The 21932-nt window shown below is 43.0% G+C and overlaps 2 protein-coding genes and 1 non-coding gene across 6 annotated transcripts; 2 read left to right on the top strand and 1 right to left on the bottom strand.

The window, feature by feature from the left end:
- Window positions 1-3278: 3278 nt before the first annotated feature.
- On the top strand, window positions 3279-7926 carry LOC125529628 (uncharacterized). 4 transcript variants are annotated; one of them, XM_087546245.1, is made up of 8 exons: window positions 3279-3472; window positions 4664-4956; window positions 5033-5102; window positions 5215-5270; window positions 6597-6672; window positions 6766-6802; window positions 7053-7167; window positions 7389-7926. In XM_087546245.1, exons 2-8 carry the CDS (start codon window positions 4673-4675, stop codon window positions 7588-7590), a joined length of 840 nt encoding a protein of 279 aa, XP_087402371.1. In that variant the 5' UTR covers window positions 3279-3472; window positions 4664-4672; the 3' UTR covers window positions 7591-7926. The 4 variants fall into 4 exon arrangements, with proteins under 4 accessions (XP_087402371.1, XP_048550003.1, XP_048550001.1 ...); XM_048694046.2 differs by having other exon boundaries at window positions 3304-3955; window positions 7430-7926; XM_048694044.2 differs by having other exon boundaries at window positions 3304-3955.
- A 5407-nt stretch (window positions 7927-13333) lies between these two features.
- LOC125529627 (metallothionein-like protein type 2) lies at window positions 13334-14315 on the top strand. Its single transcript, XM_048694043.2, has 2 exons — window positions 13334-13501; window positions 13824-14315. Exons 1-2 carry the CDS (start codon window positions 13437-13439, stop codon window positions 14002-14004), a joined length of 246 nt encoding a protein of 81 aa, XP_048550000.1. The 5' UTR covers window positions 13334-13436; the 3' UTR covers window positions 14005-14315.
- Window positions 14316-17476: 3161 nt separating this feature from the next.
- TRNAH-GUG (transfer RNA histidin (anticodon GUG)) lies at window positions 17477-17548 on the bottom strand. Its single transcript has one exon. It is a non-coding gene; the product is annotated as a tRNA-His (tRNA).
- Window positions 17549-21932: the final 4384 nt, after the last annotated feature.

The raw sequence follows: 21932 nt of genomic DNA, 5'->3' as shown, positions 1-21932 counted from the left end.
CCGCATGAGCTCATTGAGCTTAAGGAGGAAATCGACAAATCTCTTGTCAAAGGTTTCATTCGCCCAAGTTACTCTCCTTGGGGAGCACCTTCTCTCTTTGTTAAGAAGAAGGATGGGACAAACCGATTAGTCCAAGACTACCGTCCTATAAACCAAGCTACCATTCAGAATAAATACCCTCTTCCTCGGATCAATGATCTTTATGATCAACTGGCTGGCTCATCAGTGTTCTCCAAACTCGACTTGAGGTTGGGTTACCACCAGATCCGTGTTCGTGAAGAGGACATCCCAAAAACCGCCTTCGTGACTCGGTATGGATCATACGAGTACACCGTCATGTCATTCGGCTTAACGAATGCTCCAGCCACCTTATCTCGTCTGATGAACTATATATTCATGGATTACCTCGACAAGTTCATCGTGGTTTATTTGGACGATATCCTTGTATTTTCCAAGAACAAGGAAGAACATGCTGAACATCTTCGTCTTGTGCTGGAAAAGCTTCGGGAGCATCAGCTGTATGCTAAGTATTCCAAGTGTGAATTCTGGCTCCCCGAAGTAACCTATCTTGGGCATGTCATCTCCAAGGATGGTATTGCCGTCAACCCTGAACGAGTTCAGGCTATTCTCGATTGGACTCCTCCGAAGAATGTGAAGCAAGCCCGAAGTTTCCTCGGTCTCGCCAGATATTTCTGTCGATTCGTCGAGAACTTCTCCAAGATTGCCAGGCCCCTGACTAATCTGTTGCATAAGGGTGTCAATTTTGACTGGACAGACAAGTGTCAGGAAAGTTTCCAGGCGCTCAAAGACAAGTTGACTTCTGCCCCCGTGCTTGCACCACCTAATACTAAGAAGGACTTCGTCATTTACTGCGACGCTTCCCGTCAAGGATTAGGCTGTGTCCTAATGCAGGAGCGCAGAGTGATTGCTTATGCCTCTCGTCAACTGCGCCCTCACGAAGAAAACTACCCAGTTCACAACCTCGAGCTGGCTGCTGTCATTCATGCACTGAAGCAGTGGCGACATTACCTTCTCGGTAATCGTTGTGAGATCTTCACTGACCATCAAAGTCTGAAGTATCTGTTTACTCAGCCAGATCTGAACCTCCGTCAGCAGAGATGGATGGAGACTGTTGCAGACTTTGACGTGGGTATATCCTATACCCCCGGCAAGGCTAATGTAATGGCTGATGCCTTGAGCCGCAAGTCTTACTGCAACCACCTCCAGGTTCATAAAGTTCAGCCCTCGCTTGTCGAAGAATTTAGAAAGCTGAACCTCCATATTGTTCCTCTTGGAGCACTCGCTCCCCCTCCCCCGGAATTCCGCAAGATGAATCTTCTTGTTATTACTAAGGGTTCTCTAAATACCCTGACTGTCGTACCAGATCTCGTAGCTGGTATAAAGACTATACAAGGTTATGACTCTGAAGTCCATAAGATTAAACGCCATCTAGCAGAAGGAAAGCCCTCATTCTTCACTATCGCCGACGATGGCGCCTTGTATTTCAAAGGCCGCCTAGTGGTACCATGTTCGAAGAAAAACCTGGATAAGACTAAAAGGGTTATGCAAGAAGCTCATGATACGCCTCTGTCCATCCATCCTGGTAGTACAAAGATGTACCAGGATATTCGTCAAAGATTCTGGTGGTCTAATATGAAGCAGGACATTGCTCGTTATGTTGTTGAGTGTGACGTATGTCGCCGTATCAAAGCAGAGCATCAGAGGCCTGCTGGAACTCTGCAACCTATCTCTATTCCTGAATGGAAATGGGACCATGTTGAGATGGACTTCGTCACTGGATTTCCCAAATCGCAGAAAGGTAATGATGCTATTCTTGTCGTCATTGACCGGCTTTCTAAAGTTGCACATTTTCTGGCGGTCAAAGAGACAATCACTGCTAGTCAGCTTGCTACTCTCTACATGGCCAGAATTGTTTCACTTCACGGTATTCCACTTGTTATCAGTTCAGACCGTGGCAGCTTATTCACTTCAAGATTCTGGGCAAGTTTCCAAGAAGCTATGGGGACTCATCTGTCGTTCAGTACTGCGTTTCATCCTCAGTCGCAAGGACAGGTTGAACGTGTCAACCAAGTTCTCGAAGACATGCTTTGAGCTTGTGTAGTATCATTCGGCAAGAAATGGGAGGAATCTCTTCCATATGCCGAGTTCTCTTATAATAACAGCTATCAAGCTAGTCTGAAGATGTCCCCCTTCGAAGTGCTATATGGACGAAAGTGTCGAACCCCTCTGAACTGGTCAGAAACGGGGGAATGTCCACTCTTTGGTCCGGATATTATCCAACAGGCCGAAGGACAAGTTCGCATTATTCGCGAGAATCTCAAGACTGCTCAGTCACGTCAGAAAAGTCAGTATGACCGTCATCACCAAGACATGGTCTATCAACCTGGCAAAAAGGCTTATCTTCGAGTTACACCAATGAAGGGTGCTCACCGCTTCGAGATCAAAGGAAAGTTAGCTCCCCGCTATATTGGTCCTTTCACTATTCTCGAAAGGCGTGGAAAAGTGGCATATCAACTGGAGCTTCCGTCAAACCTTTCTCAGGTTCACGATGTGTTCCACGTGTCGCAACTTCGACGCTGCTTCAAGGACCCAATCCGAGCAGTGGACCATGAAGTGCTCGAATTGCAACAGGACCTCTCCTATAAAGAGCATCCGGTCCGCATTCTCGATCAAGCTGAACGCCGCACCCGTCAGAAGGCGATCAAGTTCCTCAAGATCCAGTGGTCGAATCACTCTGAAGACGAAGCCACCTGGGAACGCGAGGATCGTCTTCGCGATGAATACCCTGCACTGTTTCCTTCTACCTCCTAAATCTCGGGACGAGATTTCTTATAGTGGAGGAGATTTGTAACGCCCGGATAATCATGCTATAGTGATCTCACGTTAATGGTGACACGTCACCTCTGTCACTGTAATTAATCTCGGGTTAATTCAAAACCGTTTCAAATTTAAACCCTAAATAAGTCAAACGACAAAAGTTTTCAAAATATTAAACTAAAATGTTCGGTTTGTACTAAATATTACATAGATAATTATGGTATATAGGATACAGTTTTATAAAATTCATAAATGTTTTAAATTGAATTGAAACAGAAAAGAAACTGTGAAAACAGAAAACAAACAAAAAAGGGAAAAAGAGAGAAAGGCCCCCCACTAGGCTTCGGCCCAGCAGGCCGGCCCATTCGGCCACCGGCCCAACCGGCCACCAGCCGGCGCCCCCATAACCCCCCACTCCTCCCGTGACCTAGATCGACCCAACCACCCACTTCCCCCACTCCCTCGTCCCCTCCCCCCTCCCGATCCGATTTGGATCGGGGGAACGACTCCGCCGCCCGGAACGAACCGCGCCGCCGCCTGGACCTCGCCAGACCTCCCCGCCAGACTGCCTCCCCTCCGGCGGACGTCTCCAACCCCCACCTCGCGCCCCACTGCCCTTAACCCTACGGCCCCAGTGAGCGCCTCCCTCTCCTCGTCTCTCCCTCACCGCGCCGCCCCGTTCCTCCCCGTCGCCGCTACCCCCGCCGTGGCCTCTCCCTAGCTCGCCGGCGTCTTCTCGTTCCTGCCCGCGGTCGTCGCTTGCCGTCAACCGTTGCTGGCTGCTGGCCCTCCCTGCCGCAGCCTCGCAACGCCGCCCGACCACCGCCGTTCGCCGCCGGCTGCACTTGCTGCACGCGCCCTGGCCGTGCCGCTCGCTCTGGCCTTGTCGTTCCCATGCGCGCTCGAAGCGCATCCCGCCCCGCACCCACAGCCACCAGCTTGCGCCCCGTCGCCCACCTCCTTGCTCGCGCCCTGCTGGTCCCGCCCCGCTCTCCCTCGCCGACTCCCTGCGCTTGCCTCGCCCAGCTGCCGTGGCCGGCCGGTGTGACGCGCCGCCGAGCGCGCCCCCAACACCAGTACTGCTAGAGCTATCACTGCAATGAGCAAGACATGCATGGTGTTCTTCTTCTTACTTGAGCAGAATATATCTTTTATCTTTTGAGCATATGGGATTGCCTTCTAGTATAGTGACGTGATTACACAACATATAAAATAAAAATCAGCTCAGCTAAAAAATATCAGCTGCAACCGCTCTATCAATTAATGATTATAAGATTATAACATGTCTTCATTGTCTCACATGACAAACTTGCTAGTGGTCTTTCTAAACAACTGAACCTTCTCAAGGAGAAAAAAAGGTACATAGTTTCTAAATATGCGTGGTTATTGATTGGTTCTTACGTGCCTTTCATGTTGAAAGCACTATGTTATAAAGTTCTACATGCTAGTATATGAAATAGAAGCACCTAAATTGGACTTCGATAACCATCCGTTTGGAGCTCAACTGCTTCAGCCATCGGGCACTGCAGCTGGAGTAGCAGCTTACGTTTAAACAATTTCTAGTTCAGATTAATCTTCTGCTACCTGGGGCAGGTATTCATGTACTTAAGTACTTTCCTTATCTAAGCTTATATTTGGGACGGAAATCTCTTGTTGAGGTGGTAAATTTGATTATCAGCAGGAAGTGAGCCTAGCCCAGCACTACCTGTCAGTTTGCCAATTGAACGTTTCTTGCTTGATTCCGCTTTCATTACAGGTCTCGTCTTTAACCAGTAATTGCTTTCTTAGTAGCAGCATTATAAATCCGTTGAATTGATCTATTCAGATAATACGGATGGATGAGGTCACACAAGCCGTTGAAAACTTGAAAAAGGAATGGAGCCAAGCAGTTGCACAGCTTGAGGTGTGCATTGCTGCAATTGAATCTTGTGGGAAGATGGGAAAAGGGACAGAAGAAGCAATGTCTCTTCCTAGGTTGAACGGTTCTGCACAGGATGCACTGCAATTGCTCAATGCACTGCAGTGCAGACTTGATCTTCTGGCAGAGCAGCTACCCACTTTTGAAGAAGTTCAGTCTGGACAGGCAACCTTAGGGTCATGGAAGGAACAATATCAGAGGTAAGCTGTTCTTAGAGTTCTTTCTTGCTTGCTTTGTTTCTTTAGTTTTTGTATACAACTGATTTTTGTTTCTCAGGCTGCGTGTGAGACTGAGGAGTGCTAACTTACAAGCAAAAGCGAACATGGGAAAGGCTGCTCAAGAAGAGGTGTGTGGTTTTTCTTCAGAGTATGCTCCATTAATTTGATACTTTACTAACTGAGCAATGCTAGCTTACTGTGATTTAAGGTGCTCTCACAATCTAATTTTGCTTTCTCTAGAGGGAGCTTCTTCTGGGAGGTGGAGAAGAGTCCACTATCCGTAGGCGTAATCTCCAGTAAGTTGATTAAATGAGGTCTTTGCATTGTTGTTGTTGGCATATCGTTGGAATATTTGAGACGTTAGTTGTATAATGGGTTTGATGATATGTTCAGTTTCACGAGAATTTCCTGCAAGTGTAGAACTCATGAAGGCCTCCATAGGCTGTGAATTAGTTCTAATGGAACAAGTTTACTTTCCTCATCCGGACTATTGGGAAATTCTATTTAACTCCTTAAATTGTGGAACTGGTTATTTAACCCTCTCATATGGCCATTAGTGGTTCGTATTAGTGTTTCTACTGACGTGGAGGTTATTTTGCCACTCTAGCAGCTTACACCACAGAATATGCAATGGTGACATCCAGTCAATCATCAGCAGCAAATAAAAAATGGACCTCTTATCTTCTTCACCCTCATCCTGTGTTCTGTCCACTTGCCAGCCCCATCACTGGCAGAACTCCCATGAATGTCAGTGCTCAGTTAAACTGCAGGGAGAAACTGTAACAATATTTATGCAGCCACAAGCACATTTCTTGCCTAGAAGAATGCAGATATGCTAACTCCATTTTATCGGGAATTTCGGTAAGGTAAGCCATGTTTTTTGAAGGTAGACACGTCAGTTACCCATGATAAATGACGGAGAACCTAAAGTAACTGAATCCAATTGTGCGAATCGAAAGGGGGCGGCAAATTGATCAATCCAAACAAGAATTGAAATAGGCACATGCCAGAAAAGAACAGAAAACACATTAATTGGCAATGACTCCCGTGCTTGAAGGAGAAGAGCTTGGTTGCTAGAGGGATCAAAAAGCTTGTTTGCAAAGTAGGTGCAACCAGACAGATGTGATGGTTGGCTTCTACAGTGAGTGTTGCAAGGCTCAAAGTTGGAGTCATTTAGACAGTCGGTGTGCATAGGGTGCGAGAGGCAGCTGGCATGTTGTGAATGTGTCGACATAGCAGGCAGTCACTGCCAGTCTGCCACGCTTAGTTAATCAATCATGATCTTACCTCCTTTGTATGAAGGCGGTGTGGTACTCACTGGGGATGCTTGCAGATTGGCAGTGGATGCGTGCAGTGATGGAGGGTTATGTCGACGTCCCTATGGGTGACAGTCATGGTGATGTTCACTGCTGATATGGAGAGAACAGGGATAATGATAACTTTCCTTACTTGAACTAGAAAATGTGGTCAACAAATTAGATATTGTTGTGTTGATGTAACTCTTTCATATGACGTCAAAATGAAATCGCAGTGCACTAATTAAAAAAAATCACCTTATATATTATTTAATAATTCTGTAATTTATGTTTGTACAATGAACACAAACCTGCTAACTGATGTAGGACAAAGGCTGGGATGACATCTGCTGCAGAAAGTATTACTGAGAGCCTCCGTAGGTCTCGGCAGTTGATGGTTCAGGTTAGCACTCCTGCTCGTATAGTTGATATCTCATATTGCTAATGATTTCTTGGTCGCAAGTTCAAAAGTAATTTATTATATGTTTTTTGACAGGAAGTGGAAAGAAGCGCTAATACCTTGTCAACTTTTGGTAAGTTTTCCTGTGATTAAGCCTGTGCATAGGATGCTCGCTTGTAAGGTTCTGTACATTTAAGCCTGGTCAAGCTTTCCTTACAAATGTACAGTTATTTGATTATAGACTTTTGTTGGTTATTAATTTGTTACTAAGGAACCATGGCAGTCATGTGCTCCATATGAATAAGAACTACTCTGTTTCTGTCATTTAACGCATTTCCAGACCTATCGAGGCCAAGTTGCTAGCTAATTCTTTTCTAATGCAGATGAATCGACAAGTGTTCTCCGAAAGGCTGAAGGTGAATATCAAGGACACCGCTCTTTGCTGATGCGCACCCGTGGTTTGCTCTCCACGATGCAACGACAAGATGTTCTTGATAGGTATGTAGCACCAATCGTTTATGATTTGGTGGGTCGTGCAGTCTTTCATTCTGGTCTTTCAGTCAAACAAAAGAAGTGGAACAAATGTCTTTTAAGTCATGTATACCTGCTCCAGTTGCAATATGCATTTGGTTTCCATCCGCAAGACGAGTTTTTGCTTGTGTAATAACAATACTGTCTGGGTTGGGTTGTACTGGTTTCTAACTATTATCTCTTTCCAGGATCATCCTGACTGTTGGGTTCCTCATATTCTCCTTGGCAGTTCTGTATGTTGTCTCGAGACGTATTGGCCTGTTGACACTGCAAAGGAAGTTGGCTGATGCAATCAGATCGGGCTCAGTATCAGCTGGAGACATATTGGGTAAAGTGCCCCAAGATGGACCTGCCCCAACAAATGCTCCTCGCGTCTATGATGAACTGTGATTTACTTCCATCCATTGTTTGTTGTACATATGAGCTTACAACCAGAAGCAAGCTAACCTTTCAGAGTTGTTATTTCTTAGTTCATGTTGTCTAATGTTTTGAGTCTTGCTCTTGATACTTTGATAGATAGTTAGTCATTCATTTATTCTGCCCCCTTTATTTCTTGGTTAATTTAGCTGTTGTGCTGATATATATTACACTGTGGAATTGTAAGGGGTTGTTGCATTACATCCTCATGAAGATATTAGATACCGTTTTGGTTCTTTCCTCCTGGAATAGGAGAGGAGAACAGGAACAGTCAGTCAGGAGAATGTTGTTTGAATGTTTGGTCATGCATCTTAGTGGTTCATCTAGACTAGTTGCTGAGAATTGGGTAGACATGGGAAGCAACTGTATTGTACCAGTGTCTGTTTTGAATATATCTTCAGGTAAGAAATATCTTGGAACAATAATTTGTCGGTTCATGCGTTCTAGTCTCACTCATACTTCCATGAGGAGAATGTAAGAGATAATTCTTCTGGGTTGATTGGGAATGTAAGAGATAATTCTTCTGGGTTGATTGGGTTCTTGTTCTTCCCTTCTTTATACGTAGATCTTTATTACTGGTTCTTCTTTTTTTTAGCAATACTAGTTCTTCTTGTCGGGTAGCAAGAAAGAACCAGTGGTCACCGAGAGAGGCCCATACTAGAAATGGGTTCATAGTGGCCTGAAATGGGGCTTGAACCTGCTGAACTGTCACTGGGTCCATGCTGGCCAGCCCAAACCATCTATCATCAGGCACACCTCAAAAGAAAAAAAACCCGTGTGTATATTTATATCTGTTGGAATTTTGCTAGTAGGCCTTTGGCCCAAAGCCCAACTAAAATTCTGAAATTCTCTTGGCCCATTCATGCACACATGTGAGTGGAGTGAGTGAGGCTAAAGTTTAGTCCCACCTCGGAAGTTGAGAGAGAGTTGCACCTCTTTATAAGGTGAGCTCTTCTACCACTTGTATGAGCATAAGAAGAGGAGACCTACACGCGCGCTCCTCCTCGCTCGCCTCGCCACGCCACGCCGGTTTCTCACCACCGTTCCAGATCATTGCGTCGCCAAGCAAGTCTTCTCCATCCCTCCTTCTGGCGTGCACCGCGAGAAGGGACAGCAGGCCTCCGGAACCCTGCCTCTCGTGATCCTGTACGGGAGAGGGGCGATCAGGTTTTTGGGGAGCACACTCGCGCGACTGCTGGCAGCGACGACTTCGCGAACGACGACTTCTTCCCCGACCTCGGCAACCTCGTCCTCGACGACATGGGCGACAACGTCAACGCCGGCGGTGCTGCACCCGCTGCACCGTATGTGATTCTATCCTTCCTGTTCGAGATCGTGGTAGAATTCATACTTCTAGTATGTGCCCTAGATGTGATATGTTCATCTGCTATGCTAGTTCGCATGACTAGTTTAATCTCTGCTGCTGTGGTCATGATTTATCTTCTGTTTATTCGGATTAAATCTCGTAGTAATTTGCTCATATTTCCAACAATATCTACTCCGGGCTTCTGTTTGGGAGCAAGGGCCCAACATTTTCCTCTAGCTTCATGGCATGAGGATTTTCAGCCGTTGCTTGAGCAAGCGTGGACTACTGAAAATGACAAAAGGGGATATAAGTATTTGGATTTTAGAACTTTTTTTATATGTTGGTTGAAAAGTATGGATATATTTTTATTACTTTTGGTGTTCTACTGCCATGATGTTTGATGAATAGATTAAACATTTTTTTGAGAGGAATATTTTTTGTCTTTCGGATGCATATCTTGCGCTTGTATGTTATGCCAAAGGAGACAGCCGAGGACACCTCGTCGGTAGCAAGCGAGCGCCAGATATATTCATGGATAGGGATATTACACGTGTCCCAACGCAGTGCAAGTAAACAACAGTGCCCGCGTTCATCTGTCATTTTTCTCCCAAAGGAATAAACAGCTAATGCTTGTGCAATTAGTTAAATATTTCACCATACAATATAGTTAAACATTCCGTTGTGGAAAATTCAGTGGTTAACAAATTCAGCTAGTGTTTCATGCCAAGAAAGAAAGAGAAGGGTCAGAAGAAAAGGTTAAGTTGATATATATGAGTGTAGCTTTCTCCAGATATTTGCTTCATGCGTAACAAGTGGTGAGCGAGCTAGTGGCGATCGATTGATAGACAATGAAGTTCACATGGTTATACAGATGCTGAGATGCATGACTCGAATCACGCCTACCGTGTATAGTGGATTGCAAATTCTGTCCGGGTCGTATTCATCTTCTGGTCCATCGATTTTGATTCGACCGATTGGTTGGCTGCTCCACCACCATGTACAGGGCCTGGTCCAACGGATGGATAGGCACAAGCGCAATGATACCCCGATTCTCCACTCATTTCCTGAACAATTTGTGAACACTTTTATAAATCTCATGAATATTTTCTCATATTTGTGAACAATTTTTGAATTCACAACTTTTTAAAATCGGCAAACTTTTTGAAAAAATCATGTCCATTTTAAAAAACTGTGAAGATTTTTATAACTTATGAACATTTTAAAATTTCGTGAGTATTTTTTTCCATATTAGTGATAATTTTAAAACTTAGGGTTATTTTCTAAATTGGTGAGCATTTTCTAAGATTTGTAAATATTTTTTGAAATTCACAAAAATGTAAATTCTTGAATATTTTTACCTACTGGTCCATCAATTTTGATTCGACTGATTGGTCTGTTGGTCCACCACCAACCAACGCATGGATAAGCACAAGCGCAATGATACCCCACCGATACTCCACCCATTTTCTGTTTTTCAAATTCATAAAGATTTTTTTTCATATTCATCAATAATTTTTAAATTTGCAAATGTTTCAAATGTATAATTATTTTTTAAAATTTCAATTCCGTTTTAATGTTTTTGTGTAGATATTTAAAACTCATAATTTTTAAAAAAATCGTGACTGTTTTCAATATTAGTGAACAATTTTTAAATTTATGATTATCGTCTAAATTTGTAAGCGCTTTTTAAAATTGATGAACATCTTTTGAAATTCACAAAAAATAAATTCTTGAATATTTGTTCATCTCGGTGGCGACCAAAACCCCGACGCATGAACAACCACATTCCTAGGGAGGTTAGAATTTTAGAATGATTTTAAATTCACAGACATTTTCCATGAATTTGTAATGACCAAATACATCGGCACCTTGAACACAACAACCTTCTTTTGCTCCTTGCCTATACAACCAAGTAGTGGGGAGGCGACATGTAGTGGACTGACAAAAGCAAGAATGTCGGTTCCGATATTGTCATGCAAGACCCATGACTGACTAGACTCTTATAGGTGGGGTCCACATAGAGAAAAAATACTAGATCTCTCCTAAACTTCTATTCTTCTTTTTAGAAAACACAACACAGACGCAGATGATCACAATACACATGCACAAAGTCTCTACACCCCTTGAGCATCTCCAAGAGACCAAGACGATAGATCTCGAGATTGACAAAGTCGTTGCTACACCTTGTAACCGACGGGCACGCCATACAATTGAAAGAATTACGCCAAAAGTCCCAAAAAAAATCCAACAAATATGCAAGCATCCATGTCAAGTCTAGAACTTGAACCAGCCGGATGGGCTAGTTCCACCACAAGGAATCTTACCACTAAGCTAGGCCTTTGTTCCTAAGGAGCTTAGTAAATTGTAAGGATACTATGTAACATTATGCCGCTCACCTCGTTATTCGTTCAACCTCACGTACACTAGCTAATTGCCCGTGCGTTGCAACGACCGCATACATATTCTAGTGGTTAACACTAATTATATCTGGCATATGCCTTATACACATTATATTATACCTGGATAAGATTTAATTTGATTTGAGTATGTATAGGGAATGCAAGGGAAGTTTTCATTTAGTTGAGGTTTTGGTAAGATTTGTTTTGATTTGTATCTGTAGGTGAAGAAAAAGAAAGTTTCGATTTAATTGTAATTTTGGGAAGATCTGTTTTGATTTGATTGAGTTAATGTAGGATATCATTTTTAGGGAATTATTGATTTGGCTGTGATTTTAGGAAAATTTGATTTGATTTGATTGAGTTAATGTAGGGCATGATTTTAGAAAAAAGTATTAATTTGGTTTGAATTGTCCCAAGTTACTCTATTTATGTTGGTTTTAGTTTGGTGCAACATTGGTTGAGAGTACCAAAAAATCAACAGGAAAACCAAGGAGGGAGGGGGCCGTGAGGAGGAAAAAATGGAGTGAGGAGGGGAGGCAACGGAACCAACTCCCTTCTCTCTGTTTTGATTTTGTTCCTCCTTTTGTATCTCTATTTTTTCTAGTGGTTTCCCCTGAAAACGCATTAACTGTCCTTTATTGACTTATCAAATATATTTTCTTTGGTAAGTCAAAAAATATATTTACCAAATAAATCTTAGAATTTTTCTTGGTAGGTAAGTCATGTACATGATTTTATTTGGTAAACATTTACTTACATGACTATTATGACTAAGCATGTAAATCATGACCTAATGCATTAAAAATAATATATGCATTGAAACACACATGAATTATCTTTGCCACTAAAGAGGAGTTACGTTACCTAATCCTTTGAGGTATATGGTGCTAGTTAGAGAGATACATGAGATGATGAAGGATGCGAGGGAGATCTTTGTTAGTAAGATTAGTCGTACTCAGAAAAAAGTTAGCCATGCCCTTGCTATCTATTGGCGGTGCACTCCACGCGCAATGTTGTGTGGTTAGGAGGAGTCACTGATGATATTGTTACTCTTTGTAAGAATGATGTACCACCCTAAGTAATGAAGATCTCCTATCCTCCGCAAAGAAAGAGTAGTTTGTGGGTTTGTCTCACCTTCTTCCCTAGTTTTTCCTGTAGGCCCCCCTTGGGTTCGTGATCAAATAAAACCAATATAAATAGAGTAATTTAGAATAATCTAGAAAAACACACCCGCATCAACTCGGTCAAATCATATCGAATCTCAACTAAATCAAAACTTCTATTGCCTTCCCTACTTATACTCAAATCAAATAATATCATACCAAAACCCAAACTAAATCAAAAAAAAAATTCCTTGCTTTCACCTAATTATAATCAAATCATATATTGCAAAACACATACCCTCTCCGCGTGTCAGAAACGCTCCTATATAATGGGATGGAGGGAGTAGATTTATCTTTTTTGTGAGAACCAAAAATATAGAATATGATGGATGTAAGGCATATGTCGGAGAAGATTGATGCTGTATGTCCACGCTACAACGCACGGATAATTAACTAGTCTAGTTAAAAGTAAAATTATATGAAAAAATAGGATGTAGTGATCTCTCTCCATATATACAGAAAAAGCAAGCAATTTGTCGGGCAAATGTTATCACGGGTTGATCCGGAAAAACCACACTCCGGTCCAGCGGGTGAGTAGCTAGCATGATCTGGATGCTTCGTTGATAATTAATCGGGCGTAGGCCACACTTGGCAGGGTGGAACTATCGACGGTGGACGTGTAGCGCGGATGCATGCACGCCGGTAGCGCATTTTGTCCGCGTCCGCCGTCCATGGCGTGGCGATGGACGGACGGGCGACGGTCACCGTTCGTGGGTGCGTGCGTTGGTTCAATCAGCAGTGAGGGGCCACAACGGCACACGCCAGAATGGACGGGCACCTCGGCAGTGGCGTCCAGCCCATGGCCCCCACGCGCCCCGAGACGTGGACGGTGGATAGCCTCTCTACCCCCTCTATAAATCACGGGACTGCGCACCAACCTTCGAAAGCAGAGCAAGATCAGATCAGAGAACAGAGCGGAGCGGATAAACTCGAGTTCGATCATCACCAACCATGTCGTGCTGCGGAGGCAACTGCGGGTGCGGATCCGGCTGCAAGTGCGGCAACGGCTGCGGAGGGTAATTTTTCATCTCCAATCTCCTTCTAAAACCCGCGTTCGATCTCCCGATCTTTATGCCTTCTTTCTCAACCTTTTCCTTCAAACCTCTCCTCGATCCATCTTGTTCCGCTGCCTAACAGCATGCATGTCCACCGATCTCCTCTTCTCCTTGACAAATAAATTGAGAGATTTGCATGAACAAGTCTGCTGAGGAGGAGGGAAAAAAATCTCCCTCCCTTAGATGAGGCCATGCACGCTGTCTGTTTGTCTGCCGATTTCTTGGAGAGATCTACAGCAGTCCTTGTGAATCGATCTTGATAATGATCGTCTTGTGCATGCAGGTGCAAGATGTACCCTGAGATGGACGAGGGGGTGAAGACCACCACCTCCCAGACCCTCATCATGGGCGTCGCCCCCTCCAAGGGCACCCCGTCGTTCGAGGCCGCCGCCGAGACCGGAGCCGAGAACGGAGGGTGCAAGTGCGGCGATAACTGCACCTGCAACCCGTGCACCTGCAAGTGATCCATCAAATCAAGACAAGGAGACGCCATGGACGGACCTGATGAAGGAGCGCTAGTAGTTGTTATGCATGGTGTGTGCTTGTGTGTTTCGTTTTTAATTGTCGCCGAGAATAAGACGAGATCTACCTTATCGTATCGAGCTGGTTCATGGCGTATGTGTGCCCCTTGTGGCTTGTACCCTGACCTGTGGTGTGTAAGGCGTCTTGTGGAATGATGTGCCTTTTCCTACCGTTCTAGTTCCGCCCTGATGTGCCTTCCCCGTCTTATCTACATCTACATATATGTAGACAATAATAATTTGGAGTTTCTGTCTGCGCATGTATTGTATGCATATGTGTGGTGCCAGCTCTTGATATTTCCTGTTTGTTCTTCGTGCAAGTAAATGACGATTACCCATCGCAAAAGAATAAGATAAAATGTGGCGACCCAAATCAACTTTCCCCTTTTAGTTGTACTACGTAGATGCTTACGCGTTAATTTGCTCTGATTAGCATCTAAAGAATCCCCGTATTGATGGACATGATAACAATCTTATCAATTGTTTTGCTACTATAGAGATGATGGCAAAATGTGTATTCAGATCCAATCAATTGGGTTCAAACAAGTTTACTTCGCCGCCGAGGCAGAGGCCCAGAGGCAGCAATCAAGCTTTGCTATGAATATAATTTTGTTTTTCCTGTAAGGGTGTGCTTATAAAGAATTTTGGTACTTTTTTTAAAGCCACAATACAGTTGAAGCATATAAATACACTCACCTCCATAAGCACGCACACACACCGTTACCCTTATGAGCACCTGTGAGTGAGGTTTGATCGCTGGGGCTACTTGCCGTCTTATCCATCCAACTACAGGTTGATGATCAAAGCTTGTGATACTTGATATGTCCTTGGTCTTTTGGTAGAAAAGGAAAGAATTCTATGCCTTACGCAAAAAGGACGGTCTGGATGGGTGCTGATTCAGTACTACCAACCATTTCAAGTTGCAGACGCTCATGCTGCTTTGGCCGGAGCTAGTTCGAACTCTTTTGTAATATATCGTTTGGACACCTGGGCTGGCAAGTTATGTGAGGGTCTATCTTGTGCACTGCAGTTTGTTTCCTTGGATACATTTTCACGCCTGGGAAATTTCGTAAGGAAAAGGTTAACACAAGAAGAAAGAGTTGAGGGAAGTAAATTATGTCCAAACAACATAATGATGTTGTGTTTGGAGCTACTTCAGACTCGTTATAAAAATGGCATTGACACTAGAGACATGCTTGTGCAGAAACTAGTTAGTTAGTGGATTCGATGTGAAGTCACTGATTCTTGCCATTATTTTGGCACAACAGCGGATATATTGCATAGAAAAGGTTAAGAGAAGTGAATTGTATGCCCAAAAGAGTAAAAAAAAAATCGCTGGTTTCTGCAATAATTATTAACCAAAAAGGTTATGTGAGGGTCTATCTTGTGCACTGCAGTTTGTTTCCTTGGATACATTTTCACGCCTGGGAAATTTCGTAAGGAAAAGGTTAACACAAGAAGAAAGAGTTGAGGGAAGTAAATTATGTCCAAACAACATAATGATGTTGTGTTTGGAGCTACTTCAGACTCGTTATAAAAATGGCATTGACACTAGAGACATGCTTGTGCAGAAACTAGTTAGTTAGTGGATTCGATGTGAAGTCACTGATTCTTGCCATTATTTTGGCACAACAGCGGATATATTGCATAGAAAAGGTTAAGAGAAGTGAATTGTATGCCCAAAAGAGTAAAAAAAAAATCGCTGGTTTCTGCAATAATTATTAACCAAAAAGGTTATGTGAGGGTCTATCTTGTGCACTGCAGTTTGTTTCCTTGGATACATTTTCACGCCTGGGAAATTTCGTAAGGAAAAGGTTAACACAAGAAGAAAGAGTTGAGGGAAGTAAATTATGTCCAAACAACATAATGATGTTGTGTTTGGAGCTACTTCAGACTCGTTATAAAAATGGCATTGACACTAGAGACATGCTTGTGCAGAAACTAGTTAGTTAGTGGATTCGATGTGAAGTCACTGATTCTTGCCATTATTTTGGCACAACAGCGGATATATTGCATAGAAAAGGTTAAGAGAAGTGAATTGTATGCCCAAAAGAGTAAAAAAAAAATCGCTGGTTTCTGCAATAATTATTAACCAAAAAGGTTATGTGAGGGTCTATCTTGTGCACTGCAGTTTGTTTCCTTGGATACATTTTCACGCCTGGGAAATTTCGTAAGGAAAAGGTTAACACAAGAAGAAAGAGTTGAGGGAAGTAAATTATGTCCAAACAACATAATGATGTTGTGTTTGGAGCTACTTCAGACTCGTTATAAAAATGGCATTGACACTAGAGACATGCTTGTGCAGAAACTAGTTAGTTAGTGGATTCGATGTGAAGTCACTGATTCTTGCCATTATTTTGGCACAACAGCGGATATATTGCATAGAAAAGGTTAAGAGAAGTGAATTGTATGCCCAAAAGAGTAAAAAAAAAAATCGCTGGTTTCTGCAATAATTATTAACCAAAAAGGTTATGTGAGGGTCTATCTTGTGCACTGCAGTTTGTTTCCTTGGATACATTTTCACGCCTGGGAAATTTCGTAAGGAAAAGGTTAACACAAGAAGAAAGAGTTGAGGGAAGTAAATTATGTCCAAACAACATAATGATGTTGTGTTTGGAGCTACTTCAGACTCGTTATAAAAATGGCATTGACACTAGAGACATGCTTGTGCAGAAACTAGTTAGTTAGTGGATTCGATGTGAAGTCACTGATTCTTGCCATTATTTTGGCACAACAGCGGATATATTGCATAGAAAAGGTTAAGAGAAGTGAATTGTATGCCCAAAAGAGTAAAAAAAAAATCGCTGGTTTCTGCAATAATTATTAACCAAAAAGAGTAACAAGAAAAGGTTAACACTAGAGACATGCTTGTGCAGAAACTAGTTAGTTAGTGGATTCGATGTGAAGTCACTGATTCTTGCCATTATTTTGGCACAACAGCGGATATATTGCATAGAAAAGGTTAAGAGAAGTGAATTGTATACCCAAAAGAGTAAAAAAAAAATCGCTGGTTTCTGCAATAATTATTAACCAAAAAGGTTATGTGAGGGTCTATCTTGTGCACTGCAGTTTGTTTCCTTGGATACATTTTCACGCCTGGGAAATTTCGTAAGGAAAAGGTTAACACAAGAAGAAAGAGTTGAGGGAAGTAAATTATGTCCAAACAACATAATGATGTTGTGTTTGGAGCTACTTCAGACTCGTTATAAAAATGGCATTGACACTAGAGACATGCTTGTGCAGAAACTAGTTAGTTAGTGGATTCGATGTGAAGTCACTGATTCTTGCCATTATTTTGGCACAACAGCGGATATATTGCATAGAAAAGGTTAAGAGAAGTGAATTGTATGCCCAAGAGAGTAAAAAAAAAATCGCTGGTTTCTGCAATAATTATTAACCAAAAAGAGTAACAACATGTGGCTGCTGGGATTCGAGCCCAGGTCTCCACGGCCACAACGTGGAATTCTCACCACTAAACTACAGCCACTTTATGGTTATTTTTCCAATCCACTTTATAGACATATTTTAGAGTGTAGATTCACTTATTTTGCTCCGCATATAGTCACTTGTTGAAATGTCTAGAAAGACAAGTATTTAGGAACGGAGGGAGTATATATATATGTCCTCATCAAGCGGTGCACGTACCGCAAAGCTCTATAGCTCGTGCACAGGCATCAGCTAGCTGATGCAAACCGCAAACTTGCGAACACGAAGGTGCTTGTTGTCACGAACCGACTGAGAAATCAGTCGGTTTTTTGTTTTGAGAAATGAGAAATCAGTCGGCTGACACGCACCGTGAGTCTTTTTCAAACTTTAGGTTTTTTTGGTCGAAACTATAACCAAAAAAAAAAAAAAACAGCGATCTCCTTCTGGGCTAAACCCAGCCCGCAAATTACATAGCCAGCCCGATAATCTAGTCTATCCCATGCGTAGCTAATCCATTTGCAGGTCCGTTTCTGCTGTGTCCATCCATGCCCCTCCCATCCGCCGCCGGCTCCACCTGAACGGGAGCGTCGCACAGGATGAGCTCCCATCCGGCGACGACCATGGCGGAGGCCGCAACAGCAGGAGCGACGCCACTCCTCCCGGGTCTCCCAGACGAGATCGCCGTCTGGGAGATCCTCGTCCGCCTCGACCCCAAATCCCTCCTCCGCTGCCGCGCCGTCCGCCGCGCCACGTCCACCCACGACTTCCTCCAGGCCCACCACGCCCGCTAGCCCGCCCTCCCTCTCCTGTACGGCGAGACCAGAGTCCGCGGCCAAGACGAGTTCCCCAGCAGCGACGACGACGACGACGATGACGGCTGCCCCGACCGTGCCAACTGCTTAGATATATATCATCCACTTCGGCCACCGCGCCGACGACCAGCTCCAGCCCGTCGCGCGATTCGCCCACGTCTGCGTCCGTCCGGAGGCCTCCCGTGACGGCCTCCTCGTCATTTCCGTCCTCAACAGGATCTACGCCGTCGCCGTGTGCAAACCGGCAACTCGTCAGTCTGCTCGCCTCCGTCTGCCTTCTTACTCCAGGCTCTTGGGAATGTATAATCATTCGCCTACAGGCCAGTACAGACTACTCTTCTACTCTTCTTCCGGTCCCGGTATCCGCACCAGACTGCCTGGCTACCATGTCTTATCATTGGTCTCTGCCTCTCTGGCCAGCGGCCAAGGCACATTGAATGGGATGCCTGATAGATCTGTGGATCGGGTAGGGTAGATTAATCCGGTGAACCTATCTTCTCCTTGTGGCTCGAGGAGCTCCAGTTGCCGGCCATGATGGATGGCGGTGGTGGTGGCAGAGAGTGGGCGGAGTGATGGCGGCGCTTCCCGTCAGCACTGCACTAGCCCTAGATCGGTAGGGGATTAGGTGGGGTGTACGGCGCTTGACGAACCTCATGATCCGAGCCGCCGGCCCCCACCTTTTTATATAGTGCAGGTGACAGGGGCCCGTCACCCATAATGGGTTGAGCGCCCTTGATCAGGGCGTGGATCTAAGAGCCCGGTGGACCGTTGGGCCCACGCGGTGGAGATCATCCTAACATTCTCCCCCTTGATCTCAACTTTTACTTTTGACCTTATACTTTTACTTTACTCGTTTCATAACAGATCAATACATAGAACATGTTTCATCATCACAGCTCAATTGCCGATAGAATCAGACAACCACAACGTACCTCTCTGTTTTGAAACAAATTCTTTAACCTTGGGCCCTTTTATTGTCCGGAAATTTTAGACTATACCATAAAACCCATGTCGACTGTGTGTTCTCCAAACACACTGGGCGGTAAGCCTTTAATAAGCAGATCTGCAAACACTTGTCTATTGCTTTTATGCTCCAAGCATTTCAACATAATTCCGGACTTTCTCCTTAACAACGTACAACTTTGTGTCAATGTGTTTGGCACCACACTTGACTCGTTGTCATAGGAGTGAATTACTTAACATGGTTATCGTTGTTGTCAACCATTATCAACTCCGGGTACAGGTCTCCTTAACCATTTTGCCTGTCCCTCAGCCTCATATCAAGCTACAACATATCTTTGCATCACATTGATGATAATTGTTTCATTCTTTGGAGCTTTTCCACACAAAAACCTTCAAGTATGAAAGTTAGCGACAATTGTGGATTTCGCTATACATTTCACAAGTCATATCTTTGTACTCACAATCTTTTGAGAGCACTTATTTCTTTCAGCTTGAGGCCGATATCTTTGACTCCATTCCAGTGATCTATATATGGACTGCACATTGCCAAACAACCCGGATATGTGAACTGTGTCAGGGTAATGTATTGGGCTTCCAACAAGTGAAGCATATGGTATCATATCCGTTTTCAATCTTTTCTCAACAACTTTTGGAACACCATAGTTTCCAGTTCTATTACCCTTGACTATAAGAACAGGCGTAGGTTTTCTCGCATGCATACTTTAGAGACATTTCTTAGCATGTCCATGTGACATTCCTAATACCCCTTTTATTCTTTTCTTGTTGAATCTCGATAATTATAACGAGAGACACTCTACCGAGAACATTCTTTTAAACTTTGAGGACAAGAACTTCTTTTCTCCTCCTGCAGTAGGTTGACATCACCACTAGCAAGTAGGATGCCATCCACATGCACAGGATTAGGAAATGAATTTCCAATTCTATAACTTTGCACGAATACAATTGTCCTCTCATTTTCTTTAACCCAAAACAACATTTGATTGCTTTAGTCCATAAAGGACTTCTTCAGGTAGTATTCCTTGTGTTCTTTACTTTCATCTGATATAACTCAGATCATGATGTGCTACCAACACTCATTGTAATTTATTCAGTGCAAAACGCGTAAAAACCTTTCGATTTAAGTCGTGTTTTACACCTTTACATATTTCCTTTGGAGTCACATTGACCTTGTAGACCCTTTACAGCCTACTGTTTATGCTCCATTGGAAATTACTTATGAGTCCCAAACATGGTCGGGATGCACAATTTCATTTCATCTCACATAGTCTCTTATCATTTAGATAAGCAGACACTTCACAAAGCTCGAATGAGCGCTTTAAATGAGGTGGGATCAACCTCCATTTGAATTTCACTAACTTAGACTTTATAGTAATCAGAAGTATCTGATTTTCTCATTTCTTTATAGAGCTAACAACATGTGTTGTATAGGTCATACAACATGCTCTCCCAGATTACTCCATCTTCACTAAAAAATGGCGTATCTTTAAACTTTATAATTTGGGTTTATTCTGTTAAAACTTTCTTCTTTATGGCACTTTAAGCACCGTCTTAGTATTCCTTACTCTGCTTTCAGAACTGTAAAAGATCCAAAAATACAACTATTTCTTTTCTTTAGGGGCATGATTATGACCGTCGTACTCCCCCAGACGATCACATTCTTCATCACGTTATCTAAAGTATAGGGAGTTTCATCAATCTTAATTTATCTCATATTTCTTTCTCCCTCTCGAAATGTGGCAAGAACTTTTCTGCCACAATTTCGAAAATCATTGATAACTCTTGTGAATTGAGGAAACTTCGATTATCTACTTCATTCATCAGATTACTTCATACGAAATGAAGTTATCTCTTCATACAAAATGAAGTTATCTTTTAATTAGTATGGGAGTACTTTTTCCTCATTTCATTTCAGAAACTCAACAGAATTCTTTATCATTAGTACTTTTGCAAGTCACACTTGCATATCATTCTTATCTTTAGGTTCATATGTAACTTTTAATCTCTTTGGATTTATTGAGTGCTTAATGACCATTACACATAAGGTGTATGGTCGATACTAGGAAAGCATAATAGCTACTCCATACTTTTCTCATAGAGTGAGACACATTAAGCACATAAGTCATCATATCTTTCTCCTGTCATACAGGATAAATCCTTTGCCAGAATTTCTCCTGACATATAGGATTTTTGACATAATACTATCTCAACTTTACCCAATTACGCAGGTATTTTCCCAGACTTTCCCCGCCATGCGGGTTTTATCATAATCCTCTTTCCCGCTATGCAGGTAATTCCCTGTAAGGAACATGAATGCCAGAATTGGCTCTTTTGACCACATATGCAATCATCAAATTCAGAAATAAATTCGAACGCTCTTTGACACACATGCTTAATCAGACGTTGGTCAAATTAAACACCCACGTTGCTTGTTTCATCTCACATCATGTTGACTGAAAAATCTTCTTCATATAGAATACATGAAAAACATTCGTCAACCAAGACTCTCAATGATCTATCACTACACCACGGCACTACAAAGACGACATGCATCTGTTGGTATAAGTGAGAATCGCTGACACTTTTTTGGTCCCAAACTATACCGACACACAGTATATTAGTATTATCTTATCTGTCGTCAAAACTCATAAA

Source organism: Triticum urartu, chromosome 3A, assembly GCF_056163025.1.
Source record: "Triticum urartu cultivar PI428250 chromosome 3A, HENAU_Tu73, whole genome shotgun sequence".
In the NCBI taxonomy this organism is placed as follows: Eukaryota; Viridiplantae; Streptophyta; class Magnoliopsida; order Poales; family Poaceae; genus Triticum; species Triticum urartu.
The sequence above is the reverse complement of the archived record's forward strand: the minus strand, read 5'-3'. Positions and strand labels throughout refer to the sequence as shown.

Excerpts from the sequence above, each read along its gene's own strand:
- LOC125529627 (XM_048694043.2), top strand. The coding sequence starts at position 13,437 with ATGTCGTGCTGCGGAGGCAACTGCGGGTGCGGATCCGGCTGCAAGTGC. Across the intron at positions 13,502-13,823 it reads TGCGGCAACGGCTGCGGAGG|GTGCAAGATGTACCCTGAGA; the intron begins GTAATTTTTCAT and ends TTGTGCATGCAG.
- LOC125529628 (XM_048694044.2), top strand. Across the intron at positions 4,957-5,032 it reads TGGAAGGAACAATATCAGAG|GCTGCGTGTGAGACTGAGGA; the intron begins GTAAGCTGTTCT and ends TTTGTTTCTCAG. Across the intron at positions 6,673-6,765 it reads CTCGGCAGTTGATGGTTCAG|GAAGTGGAAAGAAGCGCTAA; the intron begins GTTAGCACTCCT and ends GTTTTTTGACAG.